The sequence below is a fragment of the Elaeis guineensis genome, chromosome 10 (assembly GCF_000442705.2).
Source record: "Elaeis guineensis isolate ETL-2024a chromosome 10, EG11, whole genome shotgun sequence".
NCBI classification, from domain to species: Eukaryota; Viridiplantae; Streptophyta; class Magnoliopsida; order Arecales; family Arecaceae; genus Elaeis; species Elaeis guineensis.
The window spans coordinates 2,552,537-2,567,494 of record NC_026002.2 but is presented as its reverse complement, the minus strand read 5'-3'; the positions used below and the strand labels follow the sequence as shown (position 1 = coordinate 2,567,494).

At 36.3% G+C, this 14,958-nt stretch overlaps 2 protein-coding genes across 4 annotated transcripts; both read right to left on the bottom strand.

Annotated features, from left to right (window-relative positions):
* Positions 1-982: 982 nt before the first annotated feature.
* LOC105053212 (14-3-3-like protein GF14-C) lies at positions 983-7,241 on the bottom strand. 3 transcript variants are annotated; one of them, XM_073244305.1, is made up of 6 exons: positions 7,054-7,241; positions 5,934-6,387; positions 5,766-5,844; positions 5,322-5,444; positions 1,339-1,455; positions 983-1,243 (listed from the first exon to the last, which is right to left on the bottom strand). In XM_073244305.1, the coding sequence occupies exons 2-6, from the start codon at positions 6,338-6,340 to the stop codon at positions 1,184-1,186; spliced, it is 786 nt and encodes a 261-aa protein (XP_073100406.1). In that variant the 5' UTR covers positions 6,341-6,387; positions 7,054-7,241; the 3' UTR covers positions 983-1,183. The 3 variants fall into 3 exon arrangements, with proteins under 3 accessions (XP_073100406.1, XP_073100408.1, XP_073100407.1); XM_073244307.1 differs by lacking the exon at positions 7,054-7,241 and adding an exon at positions 7,023-7,043; XM_073244306.1 differs by lacking the exon at positions 7,054-7,241 and adding an exon at positions 6,947-6,971.
* Positions 7,242-9,381: 2,140 nt separating this feature from the next.
* On the bottom strand, positions 9,382-12,011 carry LOC105053214 (protein CURVATURE THYLAKOID 1A, chloroplastic). The gene is made up of 5 exons (XM_010934302.4): positions 11,751-12,011; positions 10,716-10,813; positions 10,526-10,633; positions 10,280-10,351; positions 9,382-9,630 (listed from the first exon to the last, which is right to left on the bottom strand). The coding sequence occupies exons 1-5, from the start codon at positions 11,917-11,919 to the stop codon at positions 9,562-9,564; spliced, it is 516 nt and encodes a 171-aa protein (XP_010932604.1). The 5' UTR covers positions 11,920-12,011; the 3' UTR covers positions 9,382-9,561.
* Positions 12,012-14,958: the final 2,947 nt, after the last annotated feature.

Here is a 14,958-nt window from a genome sequence, read left to right as displayed (position 1 = left end):
GGGTGGCGGACGTTAGATGAGAGGAGGAGAACGTCGAACAGATGGCCATCGGACAGAGAAGAGAGGGCCAGCGGGGGCAACCACGCAAGGGAGGGAAGGGCGTAGGATGGGTGGTTGATCGGCAGAGAGAGAGAAAAGAGGGCCAGTAGGAGGGCAGGCCACCGCCAGGGGTGGGGGGCATCGAACGGTGGCTGGTCGAACAAAAAGAGAGAGAAGAAAGGGTCACCCAGGGGTGTTGGCAACCACCGTGGGGGGGTGTCAAATGGGGGGAGAGGTGTCAAATGAGGGAGAAGAGGAGGATGTCGGTTGGGGGAGGAGGATGCAGCCGATAGGGAGAGAGAAGGGCAGCCGACGAGAGGCGGGGGGTGTCAAATGGAGGAGGATGGGCAGCGATGGTGGGGGGAGGTGTGGAGGGGGGCAACCCGGGGGGGGGACACGTAGGGGATGTCAAATGAGAAGAGGGGTCGGAGGGAGAGAGAAGGAAAAGAGCAAAAGAGAAAAGAGGCAGAGGAGGGGAAAAAGTAGCTTACCGACACAAATCAAGGGTTGACCATTAAAGAAGAAGGATCGAAGAGAGTCGTCGAAGAAAAAACCTCAATGAATCAGTATTTTTTTTTAATATATAAAAAAATATATAAATATTATTTTAAATGATTTTCTTAAAACTCATTTTGAATGATATTTTTAAAAAAAATTATTTTAAATAATATTTTTTATTTTTTTATAACTGGATTCTACGAGAATACTAACTTATATCAAAAAAAACCATTTCAAATAGTATTTTCTCAAAAAAATATTATTTTAAATAATATTTTATAAATTTTATATTATTTTTTAAAAAAATTAAAATTTATATTAAATTGATAAAAAAAATTAAATTATATTAATACGGTAAAAGACTCGGCAACCAGGACAAAAAGAAGGAATGATAAGAACTTCAAACCAGCCTGGGATTAGCTAGTTTTCATCATCTGCTGGGTGATAGGGAAAAAGAGAAATAATGAGTCTTCTTCAGATAAACCAGCAATCCAAGTATAAAAAAGTTTATGCTGATCCGTCAGAAGGAAAGAAGGCACAGCCATACACAACAGGCAGTTCCGGATAATATCCTACATCCATATCTGAATTACCAACTACAGACTCCAGAATCCAGGGCAGCATCCTGAGAGAACGGATGGGTTCATCACTGCCCCTCTCCTGGTTCTTTCTTTGGGGCTGCTTTGATCTCATCCCCAGCATCTTCCTGCAAACCATAACACGTAAAAAATCGTGAGGATGGATGATACAGATATCAAATAACTCGCAAATAGTAGAAATTTTTGAAGGTAAGAAAAAGACCGTGATATCAGAGGTCCAGAGGGTCAAGTTGTCTCGGAGAAGCTGCATGATCAGTGTACTGTCCTTGTAGGATTCCTCGCCCAAACTGTCTAACTCGGAGATGGCCTCATCAAAAGCCTGAAAAAGACCACATACCATTCAATGATAAATGAAAATAATCAATAAAACCACCTTCTTGAAGGAAAATTTTCAACCAGGTCGGAATCGACAAGGTTTATTCAAAAATAAATAATAATAATAATAATAAACAACATTCCCATCAAAAGAGTTCAAAAGAAATACAGACAAAGGAGCCATCAATGTCTCCCAACAGTCATGGCGCTGCTTTGTAATTTTGCATTTAGAATGGAATATTAAGGTGCTTGATTTTTTTTTTTTTTTTTTTCTTGTCGTTGGTGGGTGGTGGGGGGGGGGGGGGGGGGGGGGGTTGTAACATCTACCAGAAGCTGACTTTCAAAAAGTGGTATTGTATGGGAACATATGAATTACAACAAGATAGCTGCCATTCAATATCAACTACCATAACAATAAAACAATAAACTTTAATGCAGGATACATCAAAGGAGGTCAAATTTTCAGATTGTTGGATTTAAGATTAAGGATATATGTCAATGTTGCTTTATATGAAGTTGCAATATTGAACTAAGCTAGGCTTCAAGGCCTTTGATTATTAGATGGTTTAATTGGCACCAATAAGGATGTGTATGCATTGATATTTAAGGCGCAAAATTTACCGTTATTGTGTAGGGGAAATGTAGATAGAAGGTTCCCGCTGGACTTCAAACTCACATATTGATCGAATGTTCCACCAGATCAGATATTCAGGAAAAGCTAGACTAATAGGTTAGAGTCAAAAGACTTTCAATACTACACTAAAATTAGGAAAGCGACTGAAGAGTTATAGTTCAACATGGTATACGGAAGATCTAAATGATGGACTTTCAGACAACATAATAAAAAAAAAGTGCTAACTCAAAAAATGACTGGTAAACATAGAGATCAGAATTAATCAGTTAAATAAACCATCAGTAAAATTTCTACAATAAATTCTGGATTAAATCCATCACTCATTCCACGACCATACGAAGATCAAAACCAAGAAAAAAAAAAAGCCTGAATTCCTTACTAAAACTAGGATTCCTTTAACATATCCCATTAATTATGAAACCTGATTCCACAAGCAAAACAGAGGCATAACCCATAATAACGCTGAATCTGAATTGACAACTTAGAAGTCTCATCACCAGCAAAGAAATCACAAGATCACCTACCACCTCAAGTACTCTTAAAATTTAATTCAAAATTAACGATAACAAATTATTTAAAAAACATATCCTCATAACTCAATTATCTGGTCTCCTTGCCAGATACAAGCAGCACATGCTTCCTTACATTTGAATATGGAGCTCTATTTTATTTAAATGCCACTAGAGCCTCCATATATTTTCCCATTTCAGATATACATGCATATTTGTATATATGTGTTTTTGTGTAGCTGAATTTGATGCGAATTGAATTTCCAACCTCCAGAAAAGGTTTTACACTCATTTAATGATTCTAAGAGAGAGAGAGACTCAACCATTCACAGAGCTGCCATACCATTCACAGAGCTGCCATAATGTACACGTCATAGCAAAATCATGCAATCAGTACAAGTAGTCTCATCCAAGTCTGATTCTCATGGTCAATTGTAAATGGATACGAAACCGACCATGCAACATGATTAGTCTCCTATGCTCTCTCCAATATATAAGCTGATATCTTCCATATTATTGTGGCATACACACTTGACAGACATAGATGACGTGATCAATGAATTTCAGCAAGTTCATTAGAGTTGATATTAAAATACTGAAAATCTGGAAAAAGAAAAATTTACCTAAGCAACTGACAAAGCATGTTTACTCGGAAAGAGGAAATTACAGAATACAAAGATGATAGTGAGATAATTCAGCCTAAAATTAGGTCGGATACTTTAGATGATTGCAATTTGGACAGAACATATAAACTAGTTTTCCTGCCACCAAGAAATGATTGCAGTAAACATGACTTTCTAGCAGTTCAATTAATCGACTTGATACCAACAGACCATTGACGCATAATTATAAAAGTACAAGCTATGAACTAATTTCATAATTGAGAAGTAAATATTAATGAAAAATGAAGGGGAAAAAATATAATAATACATACTTTTAAAAAATAATCTTAAAATTACAAATATTCCAGGAATATTCCATCTATCAACTTTTATTCCCAACATACACTAGTTCATGTTGCAAATGGCAAATCTATATTTTTTTAAAGCTTCTATGTAATCATTCTACCTCCCCAATCACATGCGTCTACCTCCCCAATCACATGCGTCCCCCCCCCCCCCCCCCCCCGCCAAAAAAAAAAAAAAAGAAAAAAGAAAAAGCAAAGCACACAGTACATCACCCCACCTCATCTCTCGCATAAATTCGATCAAATCTGGTCAGCAAAAGCCTGCTAGAAATATGTTAATTTCCAAAGAAACTGGATTGTTTGGGTTCAAAATCCAACTCTGATGCACATCTCACTCATACATCCAAAAATAATTTATTTCCTTCCTAAAAAGGGATTGTAATAGGTTTGCAAATAGGTGGGTTTGAGCTGAATATCACATAATGTTACATGCTTGCTTGATTGTGTTGTTCATTTTGTACGGGTTTGAATTCATAATTCAAAATTCGATACCTAGCAATGAACCCTATTCGGTGATGAGCATATTAGAAAATAAGGTATTAATTATTAGAATATATATTTAAGATTCACTAGTGTAGGTGGATATTGTTGTCCTACTCCGAGAGAAAATTTAAACGAGAAAAAAATAGAACTCTTTGATTGAAAGATGATTAATGCATATGTGGAGAATGGACATTTTTACAACATTCAGTTTGATATGGATATGTTTGTATCACTACTTTCTCCAATAATACCCCATTATCCATCTTCAATCCAACCTGAAAATGTTTGATATATCTAACCCTTAGTCATTGCCCCCACTCTCTATCTCTCACAACACACATATTCCCATTAGAAATTAATGAGATTGGTGTGATTATCTAACAACTTTTTCCTATAACTCTACTCTACCATGTCTATCAACAAACCAACTTGAAAGCATCAGCTAATTTAACACTTAATCAAAACCCTTTCTTTATCACACAAAAAAAAAAAAAAAAAATCAATGAGACCTCAATTTTCCACTTCTTAAACCTTTTATTTAGTTTTAGTCCATTTGAATTTGAATTTCACTGAAATAGCAAAAGGCTCCAGAACTGTTTGGCCTCAAAACAGGTATAAACAATTTTAACCTTGCTCTTATATGAATGATATCATGGTACTTAATCATCACTTAACTGTTATAGCAAAACAAATCATCCACCCAGAACAGCCACATATCCAGCCGCTTAGACATACAGATTCATGTAAACACAAATACATGCACATCAAGGCTGACACCAGTACATTTACTCAATCATCACACCCAACCATGCAAATATCGACACAAAAGTCTCAGTATGTGGTTCAGGCATAGTCTATTGTAAGGCTACTGATCCTAACATCCTAAGTTCCAATTCACAAATAGTTTACTGCAACAGGTAGTCAGCATCAAGTAATACCACAGACATTATTTGTGGACATAAACTGCAAAAGAGCATGCAGTCAACAAGGGTAATGATGCAAACAAGGATGGTAGAAACTTTTGTGACATTTCCTTTTTTTATGTGCAAACTTTTAAGATATGTTTAGAAAATGTTTTTAGACAAACATGTTCTGACAGTTCTATTGACGGTTTGTATGTAAGAGTGCTTGGTGGTGCTTAAGATACAAGAACAAGAATAAATAATTATACCTACCGAACAAGTCTGAATATAATAATTTTAGATTGTTCAAGATCAAGCCAATACTTAACTACTTTATACAAAAACCAAAAAGAAGTATGATTAGTAGAAACAAACCTGTTTTGCAAGACTGCAAGCACGGTCTGGGGAGTTCAGGATCTCATAGTAGAACACAGAGAAATTAAGTGCCAGTCCAAGCCTTATTGGGTGAGTTGGGGCCAGTTCAGCCAGAGCAATATCCTAAAAAATGTACAAAAATTGTTCTTGAACTAATATAATCTGAATAATTTGGCAAAATTCATTAAAAGAAATACTTGAAGAGAACAAATTATGTAAATATGATTGATATGACAATAAAGTTTTTCCTGAATCATCATGATAAACCAAAGGTTCTTGATTCAATGTAAATGAATAGGCAAATGACAGGGAAATAAGCTCTAACTAAAAAATTTCAATGGTATATCAGGTAGTTATATTTGGTTTTTTTCGCCCCTCCAAGAGACGCTAGTAAAAAGGCAATACCAAGACATCGGCAGTGCTGAATCAAAGAAAAGGGCCAACCTGAGCAGCTTTGTAAGCCACCAGCGTACTCTCAGCAGCCTCCTTCCTCTCTGCCCCCGCCTTAAACTCCGCGAGGTACCTGTTCAACATGATCAGTCAATAATATTCAGAACAATTTTTCTTTCATCCACCTCTAACTCTAAATTCACTCTCTATGATTCCATCAACCTGTGGTAATCTCCCTTCATCTTGAGATAGAACACCTTGGACTCAGCAACAGTGGACGAGGGAATGAGGTGGGAATCAAGCAGCTTCAGGATGCCATCACAGATGTTGCTGAGCTCGGCTTCAATCTTGCCACGATACTCCTTGATCAGGGAAACACGGTCCTCGTTCCCACGGCTCTCCTCCTTCTGCTCGATCGAGGAGATGATGCGCCACGAGGCCCGGCGGGCCCCGATCACATTCTTGTAGGCCACGGACAGAAGGTTGCGCTCCTCCACACTGAGCTCCTCCACATCCACAGTCTTTGCCACCTTCTCCATGAATTCTACCATCTCCTCGTACCTCTCTGCCTGCTCGGCCAGTTTGGCCATGTACACATTCTCCTCACGAGTTGATTCGGCCGAAGACATCTTTCCTCCTCCTCTTCTATGTCTCACTTGCTACCTTCTCCTATATTCTGCAGTAATTTGATAACCGATCCGGATCAAAATCATTTGTTTTAATTCCCAAAATGGGTAAACGAATCAAGAAACTACGGAGAGCAAAATTAAAAATACGAATTGGCTCAATTTCTTCCTTTCTTCTTTTTTTCCCCTTTCCTTCCATCTTTCTATGCCTGCTAAAAGATCATCAATTGAATTCTTCTTCTTATTTCTTAAGGGGGAAAAAAAAAAAAAAGGAGGGAAAGAGAGCAAAATTAGCAGCAATCCTTAGCTTTCAACAAAAACGTTCTTTTCCAGGCAGGATTAAAAAAATAATTTCAGAAGTACGAGAACGAAGAAACGGAAAGTGACAGAGAAGAGAAAAATCGATCCTTCAAATGAGACGCTAATTTTTCACTTGGAAATTGGAAGGAAACGTCTAACAAAATCATGAAATCTAACCTAATAATTTGGGGGCAAAAAAGAAACAGAAATTCCTTGGACCGCAGAAAAACGGAAGCGACTAAAATTATCCGAATAAATAGAACGGATGCAAGGAATCGTATGAACCAAACTAATAACAAACAGACAGACTTTCTAGGGCATTATCGGATCGATCTAATCGTAGAGAAATAGAGTCATGTCGAGATGAGAGAAGAAGAAATCTCACAGAAAAGAAAAGGGGGAAAAAGGAAGGATACCGAGGGTGGGAAACTCTGTCCTTTATTTTTCGCCGCGCGCACTCTTGCTAACCCTCGCACCAGCTTTGGGTCTCCGAGGGTGGGAATGGGAGGTCGCGGGGGCGAGGTATCGGACTCTGGACAACCTCGCCCAAGGCCCAGACCAGGCAATCGGCCAACGACACGTGGTCGGAAGATACGTTACGCGCATGGCACCGCTGTAAGCCACCTGAGCGATGCATGAACCGGATTTAGACACGTGCTATGTACAGGAAAAAAAAAAAGACCGACAAAATCACATGTTTTTGTATCTTTATTGTTGCTACTAACTTTTCAATTAATCGGGATATTTGAATTCAGAACATGAGGGGCACGTGATTGCTTTAGGGACAATTTGGTTTGAAACATGCGGGGCACGTGGTTGCTTTAAGATTAATTTGGTTGAGATTAATATGGCATAAAAAAATAAATCTCATATTATATTATCATATTTGATATAAAAAATAATAAAATAATTAATGGATCCATATTTATTTTTTTTAAAAAATAAAATAAATATCATAAAAAATTATTATTTGATAAATTTCTAAGCGATAATAATTCATATTTGACAAAAATATCTCTAATACATGTAATAAAAAGATATGCTGAATGAGACATTAATAATAATAAAAATATCGAGAAGGATAAATCTCAAAAAATAAAGTAGATCTGTAATTGTTGAATTTATTTTGATATCTTTTTAAATTTATTTAATAAATTTTTTTTGTAAAAAAATAAACATACAGATAGTGCTACGTAAAACGTTATATAAAAATTAATTGAAGATGACAATATCATCCCAATATTATCAAATTAATAAAAATTTATAAATTTGATCAAATTTCTATATAAGATTATCTCCAACCAAACACAATAAATTATTTTTTTTAGTGTCATTTTTCGAAATAATTTTTTCACCGATCAAACATAGTAAAAATTATTTTTTTTTTACAATTATTTTTCAAATAAATAATTTTTAGGAATCATGAAATCACATAGTCTGATAGATAAATGATTCCGAGATAAAATGGAATAATGTGGCACATTAGTTGGAGGTTCCAAAATGAGCTGCTAAAGGAGCTTCTAAAATGTTTGGACCATAATAGTCTACTTATGGACATTGGTTGGAGCTTCATTTATTCGAAATAATTTGAAAAGGTGATATTCTTGACTTATTTTTTATGTAGGTTCTTAATGATTGTGTTTTATAATGTTTTCCTCTTAATTTTCTTCATTTATCTGATGAATATTTATTTTCAGTATCATAGAAAGTAGATGGTTCTCCCCGATGCTCATGCTTGCTTTATGATCATGTAACAAATTGTCAATGCTTTTTTCAGTTGAAAGAACTGTAACAAAGCACACTTATCATTATATCTCTACTTTATTGCTACAAGTAAGTTGAGGCTTGTAAGGAATAGACATAATCAATTCAATGATTATACAAGCACATGAATTAAAGATATTTATTTGATATTTTTCACAACAATCAACTACATGACACCCATTACTCAAGTTGCATATACTTATGCAACATGTTATGAATGATGAAGACTTGTAGGTTGGCACATGGCAATATGTTGGGAGAGGGGCATGTGTGTTTAGGTAGCACCAAATTTCTTATAATCCTCTCTCATCTTGGATGGGATATGGTGCTTCTCTCCCAGAGCCATATTTTGATGCAGGTTACACAGATTATTTAATGGCTTAAGAGGATAAAACAATGGACCTTTTGCATCTATCCCTCCGCATGGTTTTCTCCCCTCTTCTTTTTTATTTTTTAATAAAAGAAAGGTTCGGGGTGGTTGGTATGGGGGGTTGGGAACGGAGAAATGGGGGGTGGTTATAGATATAGACACAAAAAGATTGACGCATGGCGTGTATCGAGTGAATCGATATAAAATTTGCTTGCCCACAAAAAATGATTTACTAGAATAATAACAAATGATCTGTGAGCAGTATTGACATAAGCGATGGTCGCCTGTTTACACCCAAATACCAGGTTTTCTTATCCTCAAAGATATTATTTGGTTTATTTTTATTTTAGAAAAAAAAAAACCTCCAAGTTTGGGTTACCCTATCCTTCAGTTGATCAAACAGCAGATATTATACTTGTATTACGTCATACGATATTCTATTGATACCATATCAAATATGTATCTAATCTATAAATTATATCACTCTACATGATTCTAAATGAAGAATCCGAACAGCCCCTTAATAAGTTCAGAGTTCTAAACCTAACAAAAAGAGAAGCATGTAGGTGAAGTTCTCTGAAAGGAAGAGAAAAAAGAAGAAGACAAACTATTATATAAGAAACCAATATATTTCAATGAAAAATTGCTAACCAGAAATAGTTGATGTCATTACAGGATGAAAAACAGTTTAATACAAGAAATAGCATACGACAGTTATAAATATATTATCGAAAGTGTCTCTTATACAGATGGTCCAGAGGTACTTCAGAAATCCCAAGCCTAACTGCAGTTATTCACCTGTTCCTGCAATCTTTTTCTTTAAAGTTTCAATATCGTTGGCTAACTCTTTTCTGCTTTGCTGTGGAGGAAAAAACATATATTTTTGTCAGCAAGAACAGAAAAATGACAAGGATGAGAAGAGAACAGAATTTAGCATAGGTCCAGTTAGCTACCTGGAGTGAAGTCAAGCATAAGATGATTAAATAGATAGAAGCATTTCGTGAACCAGATTAAGATCATAGAAGAAAATATTTCTATGTGAAATGCTATGCATTATGTCATTCTCCTTCGATTACATAAGGGTTATGATCAACAAAATTACCTTCCAGCAATTATGGAAAATATACAATTAATTATCATCAGTTTAATTGTTTTTGAATGTGGAACAACATGGCATCCACAAGAATTTAATGCTTATGTATGGATGTTTTCCACATAAGCTGTTATGGATGCAGAATCATCTAATGGCACATATTCCACATCCTGTCCTTTGCATTCGAATCTTCCTTATTAAGTGCTTTATAACAAATATCTGTCATATTGTCCAAAATGTTAGATCATGTGTACAATAACAATTAGTTGGACAATGCACAACTGCCACTAAAGATTGCTCAAATCGCATATAACATAATAAAGATGCAAGAGATCATGAAAGAAGATCTTTTCTAATTTACTTTTTCAGAACAAAATCGTTCATGATAGCAATTGACACTATTCTCTAGAATTACCTTGAAAAGCAGGTAGCGATATACAAACCATCCAGTATATCCAAGGCCCACTAGTTCCATTAGCTTTGGAAGCTGTTGGTCATGAGAAAATTACAAAATTACTAATCAGAAGCACATAGTTCAAGAGAAAAAACCAAACTAGCAACAAAGTGGACAAAGTGGAACTTATAAAAGCTAAAATAAAGCATCAATCTAGCTAGAGAACAGATACACTTGAAGGATGCAGCAAGTAAGTCTAGTGAATACCAGAGGGACAGAATTGATGGCACCAACAACAACGGAAGACAGCCAAACTGCAACAATTGCACCTCCTCCATAAAGGAAAATAGTGGATTTGTTCTCAATAGCATCCCACTGTGACCATAATGGTATTAATAAAACTGCTAAGATGCAGCAATCAAATATGGTTTTTGGTGAGTGAGTGAGTGGATAATACCTTTTGCTTTAATTCATCCAGGAGCTCATCAGGAGAGCTAGATGTCTCCTCCGAGGAAGAAGTGGCTTTAACCTGGAGTGAAGAAAACCTGTGTGCATCTGTCAACAAGAATTTAAATCAAATGCCTTCTAGTGTCTCTTCTCAAGAAAAAGACTAAAAATCAAGCCTCCCACATATAGAAAACGCATAAGAGAAATCCATTTAGTGCTCTAAAACTGTCCAAAAGGATGGAGATTAGTCTAAGCAAAATCTAGGGCATCATGCAAATCAAGGAATAGGACAACTCTTCTACTCTCTCAATCAATCCAAAGGGGATTTGTTACTAATTCGATTACGAAATTTAGGAGATATGTTATCTTCTACGTCTTACATTCTATAAATGAAAGAGTAATCATTGTCCACCACCAAAGAGAGAACAATAATTGGAGAGTACTGGAATTAGAATCAATAACATTGTCTAAAACTTGAAAGTGAGAGCTGAAACTTACTAATTATAGATTGGAGGAAAGTTTTCTACCACATGTGGAAAAGAAAAGATGAAGAAGATTCAAACAAGCTGAGAGCAAGAAAGATTTGCTGTCTTAAAAATCCCAATTTCTCTAACAAATTCAAAGGGGCATTTCAAAGAATCCATCAAAGTAGTCAACTGAAATTTCTTGCATTACAACTTCAAGATTTCAAATTTGTCACTGAATCAGGGACCATCAACACCATAAGCAAAGTAATCAGCATATGTAAATTTGCTCAAAAATCGAGCGTCCGTGGTCAAATTCTCAAACTTACAAAACCAAACATTTTTCCGACCAAGCAAACAACTTTCCAATCAAGAAAATAAAAGAACAAGCTAAGATTATCGTGCTGGACTCCTCTGTAAGCCCGGATCAAATGTCTATACTAGTGGATAGAAATTAATCTCATTTCAAACATAATTCGAAAATTAAACCCTGAAAATTCAAACTGCTGATATCTCCCGACCTACAAAATGAAATCTAAACCAAAACTCTGCAGTTAGAATGGGCGAAGCATTGGAGCTACCTGGGAAGCGAGAGGATGAGGCGAGAGGGAGGAAGGGTGAAGAGAAGCAGCGAGGGGGAGGCGGGAGGAGAAGAGAGGGGTTCCGAGGGGCGGCGGAGGCCGTCGTGGGGACGCGAGCTCCGCCCAGCGCGGCCGCTGTCGCCGCGTACGCCGCCGTCGCTGCCGCCATAGAGCTCCGCCTTCACTTTCTTATCTTCCGCTGGCTCGCGGCGGTTGGTGACTTGCCACACTTTCGTGTCTCGCTTTGCCTAATCCTCACGTTCTTTTTTCCTCGAATCCTCTTCGGCATCGCCTTCTCTGCGTGGCCACTCCCTGGGAGGCTGCCGGACGCGTGGCAGCATCCCATTGGTTGAATGCCTATCTTAAAATCCCAGGCCTGCTCCAAGCCTTTGTTGCCCGGATACCCCCGGGGCCAGCAATTATGACTGTGGTTTTAACATTTGTTCAGGGACTAAGCTCGAAGGTGCCCATTTTTTTGAAGTGATCTTCTAATTACAGCTGGTTTTAAATTTATTTTTTTTATTTTTATATGAGGATGTAAATGGATCAAAACGGATCAGATCATAATTGATCCCAATATAATCCGAGTTCTTGATCGGATTCTTAGATTAAATCACGAATCAATCTGATCCATTGACAGCATTACTTTTATGTGACTATATTTTGGCTTATGTCACTTTTGCCTTTGTACAAATGGGCTTTGGCACAATAACAAGACTGTAATATACATTTCTATCTTGTTAAATATGCATGTACTTATGAAATTCTTTCATTATTACTATAATGGTCTTTGTAAATCTATCAAGTATGTTTTTTTCACAAATTATACCATCAAATTCTTAAGGCTTAAACCATTAATTGATTAGAAAAAGTTACTATTAGAAAGTCTGGAAAAGCACCAATAAAGATTACTGTTTATTCTTACCAGTTAAATAAGCTGTATGTTTGCATTTTAATGTGTACACATTTTTTTTGGTTTACAATAAATGTTTTTCTTATCATAGAAAGAGGAACTTCTAGGTATCTCCCTCTCAGCAAGACAATGGTCGCTCGTAAAGTTTAATTTCTGACAGTCCAATGTATCCACTTCATGTTTACATCAGCATTCCATTTTGATATTTTGACTTACTATTTGTGCAGCAAAGTTGAAAGCAGCTCAAGGCTTGTGGTTTTTCTGTCTAGACGACTTCTTCAAAGTACAGGAGAATTTTAGAGGGTGGTGGCTTTTTAGTTGCAGGAGCCTTAACTGTGACTTATATGGTCTGTCTCCCTATATTCCCAGGCCATTCTTGGTTTATCATATATGATGGTTCACCTAAATTGAGAAAGACATGAGCCACAATTCAATTGTTTTTTGATACCTCAAGTCATGAGCTATATTACCAGTTTGTAACCCCTCTGACCAGGAAAAAAAAAACATTCTGCCTTGTTATTCTAACCACAAATGAACTGGTTAAATGCCATCATTAATAGGGTAAATTGTCATTCTAGTGATCTGCTTTGTATTTGAAAACCACAACGCATGCTTTCATCCAAGCTCTAAGCGTTCATGAATGCCTTCATAGATGCTGTTTGTTGAAACTTAATCATAATCTAGTGGTGGAAATTTGTTTGCTTGCTGCCGTCACTCAGCCTTTAGTTTTGCTCTAAGACTCCAACCCCCTGGCTTGGTACCATCTTCTCCACCCCATTCTATACAAATTCCTAAATGGTAAACTAGCATAAGTTCAAGCCTTGGCTACCATAAATTCAAACCTTATCTTATGTTTATTAGTTGGATTCTCATTGTCACTTGAGTCTACATGGGCCGTTGGTATTCCGGCATTAATGTATATGACTGTCAAAAAGATAGGATTTAGCTTTTTCACATCTTATCGCTTGCATATCAACCAGTTGGTTCCTTTTGCATGAGACCAGTCCAACAGCCAGCTTAAAATCATCAAATATTATAGAGAAAATCTTTATTTTTCATCATCAGCCAGTGTCTTTTTTTCTTAGCACATGCTTAAATTTTCATTCTAGCTTCAGCTTCATTTCATCTATATGTACCATGTATACCGTATTAGTTGCAGTCCTGTGATATCACTTTTTTTTTTTTTGAAAAATCTGGTATCATATATTCTAATGACTCATGTTATTGCAGATCTCTTGTAGAATTACTTGGAGTGAGTCCTTCTTCCAAAATTTTATGGGGATGCTGGTTGGTCTCTGAACATTGATGGTTGCATTGGCAAGAAGTCTTCCTGCTTTTTCATTTTTGTCTCTGTTTTTGAAAGTTTTTAAAAAATGTACTTCCAAAAATTCTAAAAAACTTATGAACAATAATCAAGAAAAGGGCATGACCAGACATATTTTCAATTGTTCTCCTATTGTTGAATTTTCTTATTTGGTTTTTAGAAACAAAGACTTTGATATAAGAACACATGTAACAAATCCATAATCATCTGACTTTTTTCCATGTGTTGCAGAACAAAGTAACTTATCTCGTTTATGCTCGGAATCATCAATTTTTTCTGCCAAAAATATATAATGCCTAGTGCTTTCCCTACATGTAAGCTCGAGAGCTCGAATGAACTTCATTTACTTATAAAAAGTTGATCATAGTTAAACAAGTCATGTTTGAGGTGAGGTTAACCGTTTTAAGTATGATTTGAAGCTCATTGGTGAGGCTGATGTGAAAATACAAGGTGCATAGGAGTTACACACCTTATGTTTTTCAAATTACTCTTTGTATAGGAGGCATCTAGTTTAGGCATTTATCATCTTGACAGCCAGCTAGGAAGAAATGCAACTTGTTATAACTTTGCATGTGATTCGACTTGGAATCAATTTCAACCCTAGGTATGATAATGTTATTGTATACTTACCCTAAGTTTGTGCACCTTCACTGAATGGAGTAGCTGAATTTAACCAAGTTGCAGTTACATCCAAGCATGTTTCTACTTTCCACAGCCCTTGCCTTCTTATATTTTCACTATTTTTTTATTTTGGCATTTCTATATTTTCTAGGAACATTGGCAGGTGCATGCCTTGATTTATTGGAAGTCTAAATCCTTTGCACCTTTGCTTTCTCAAACGCTACCGACTCCATGCCGTATCACATTGCTGAGCCCATTGAAATGTGAAATATTTCTTTTTTTTTTTTTTTTGGTAAATGAAATGTGAAATATTTCTTGAAACTTAGGTTGATGACACATGGCCATTGGAG

Coding starts and splice junctions, on each gene's coding strand:
- LOC105053212 (XM_073244305.1), bottom strand. CDS start 6,340: ATGTCTTCGGCCGAATCAACTCGTGAGGAGAATGTGTACATGGCCAAA. Junction 5,845..5,933: donor ATGAAGGGAGATTACCACAG/GTTGATGGAATC, acceptor CATGTTGAACAG/GTACCTCGCGGAGTTTAAGG. Junction 5,445..5,765: donor TGGCTTACAAAGCTGCTCAG/GTTGGCCCTTTT, acceptor TACATTTTTTAG/GATATTGCTCTGGCTGAACT.
- LOC105053214 (XM_010934302.4), bottom strand. CDS start 11,919: ATGGCGGCAGCGACGGCGGCGTACGCGGCGACAGCGGCCGCGCTGGGC. Junction 10,814..11,750: donor CTCATCCTCTCGCTTCCCAG/GTAGCTCCAATG, acceptor TCTTGTTGACAG/ATGCACACAGGTTTTCTTCA. Junction 10,352..10,525: donor CCATCAATTCTGTCCCTCTG/GTATTCACTAGA, acceptor CATGACCAACAG/CTTCCAAAGCTAATGGAACT.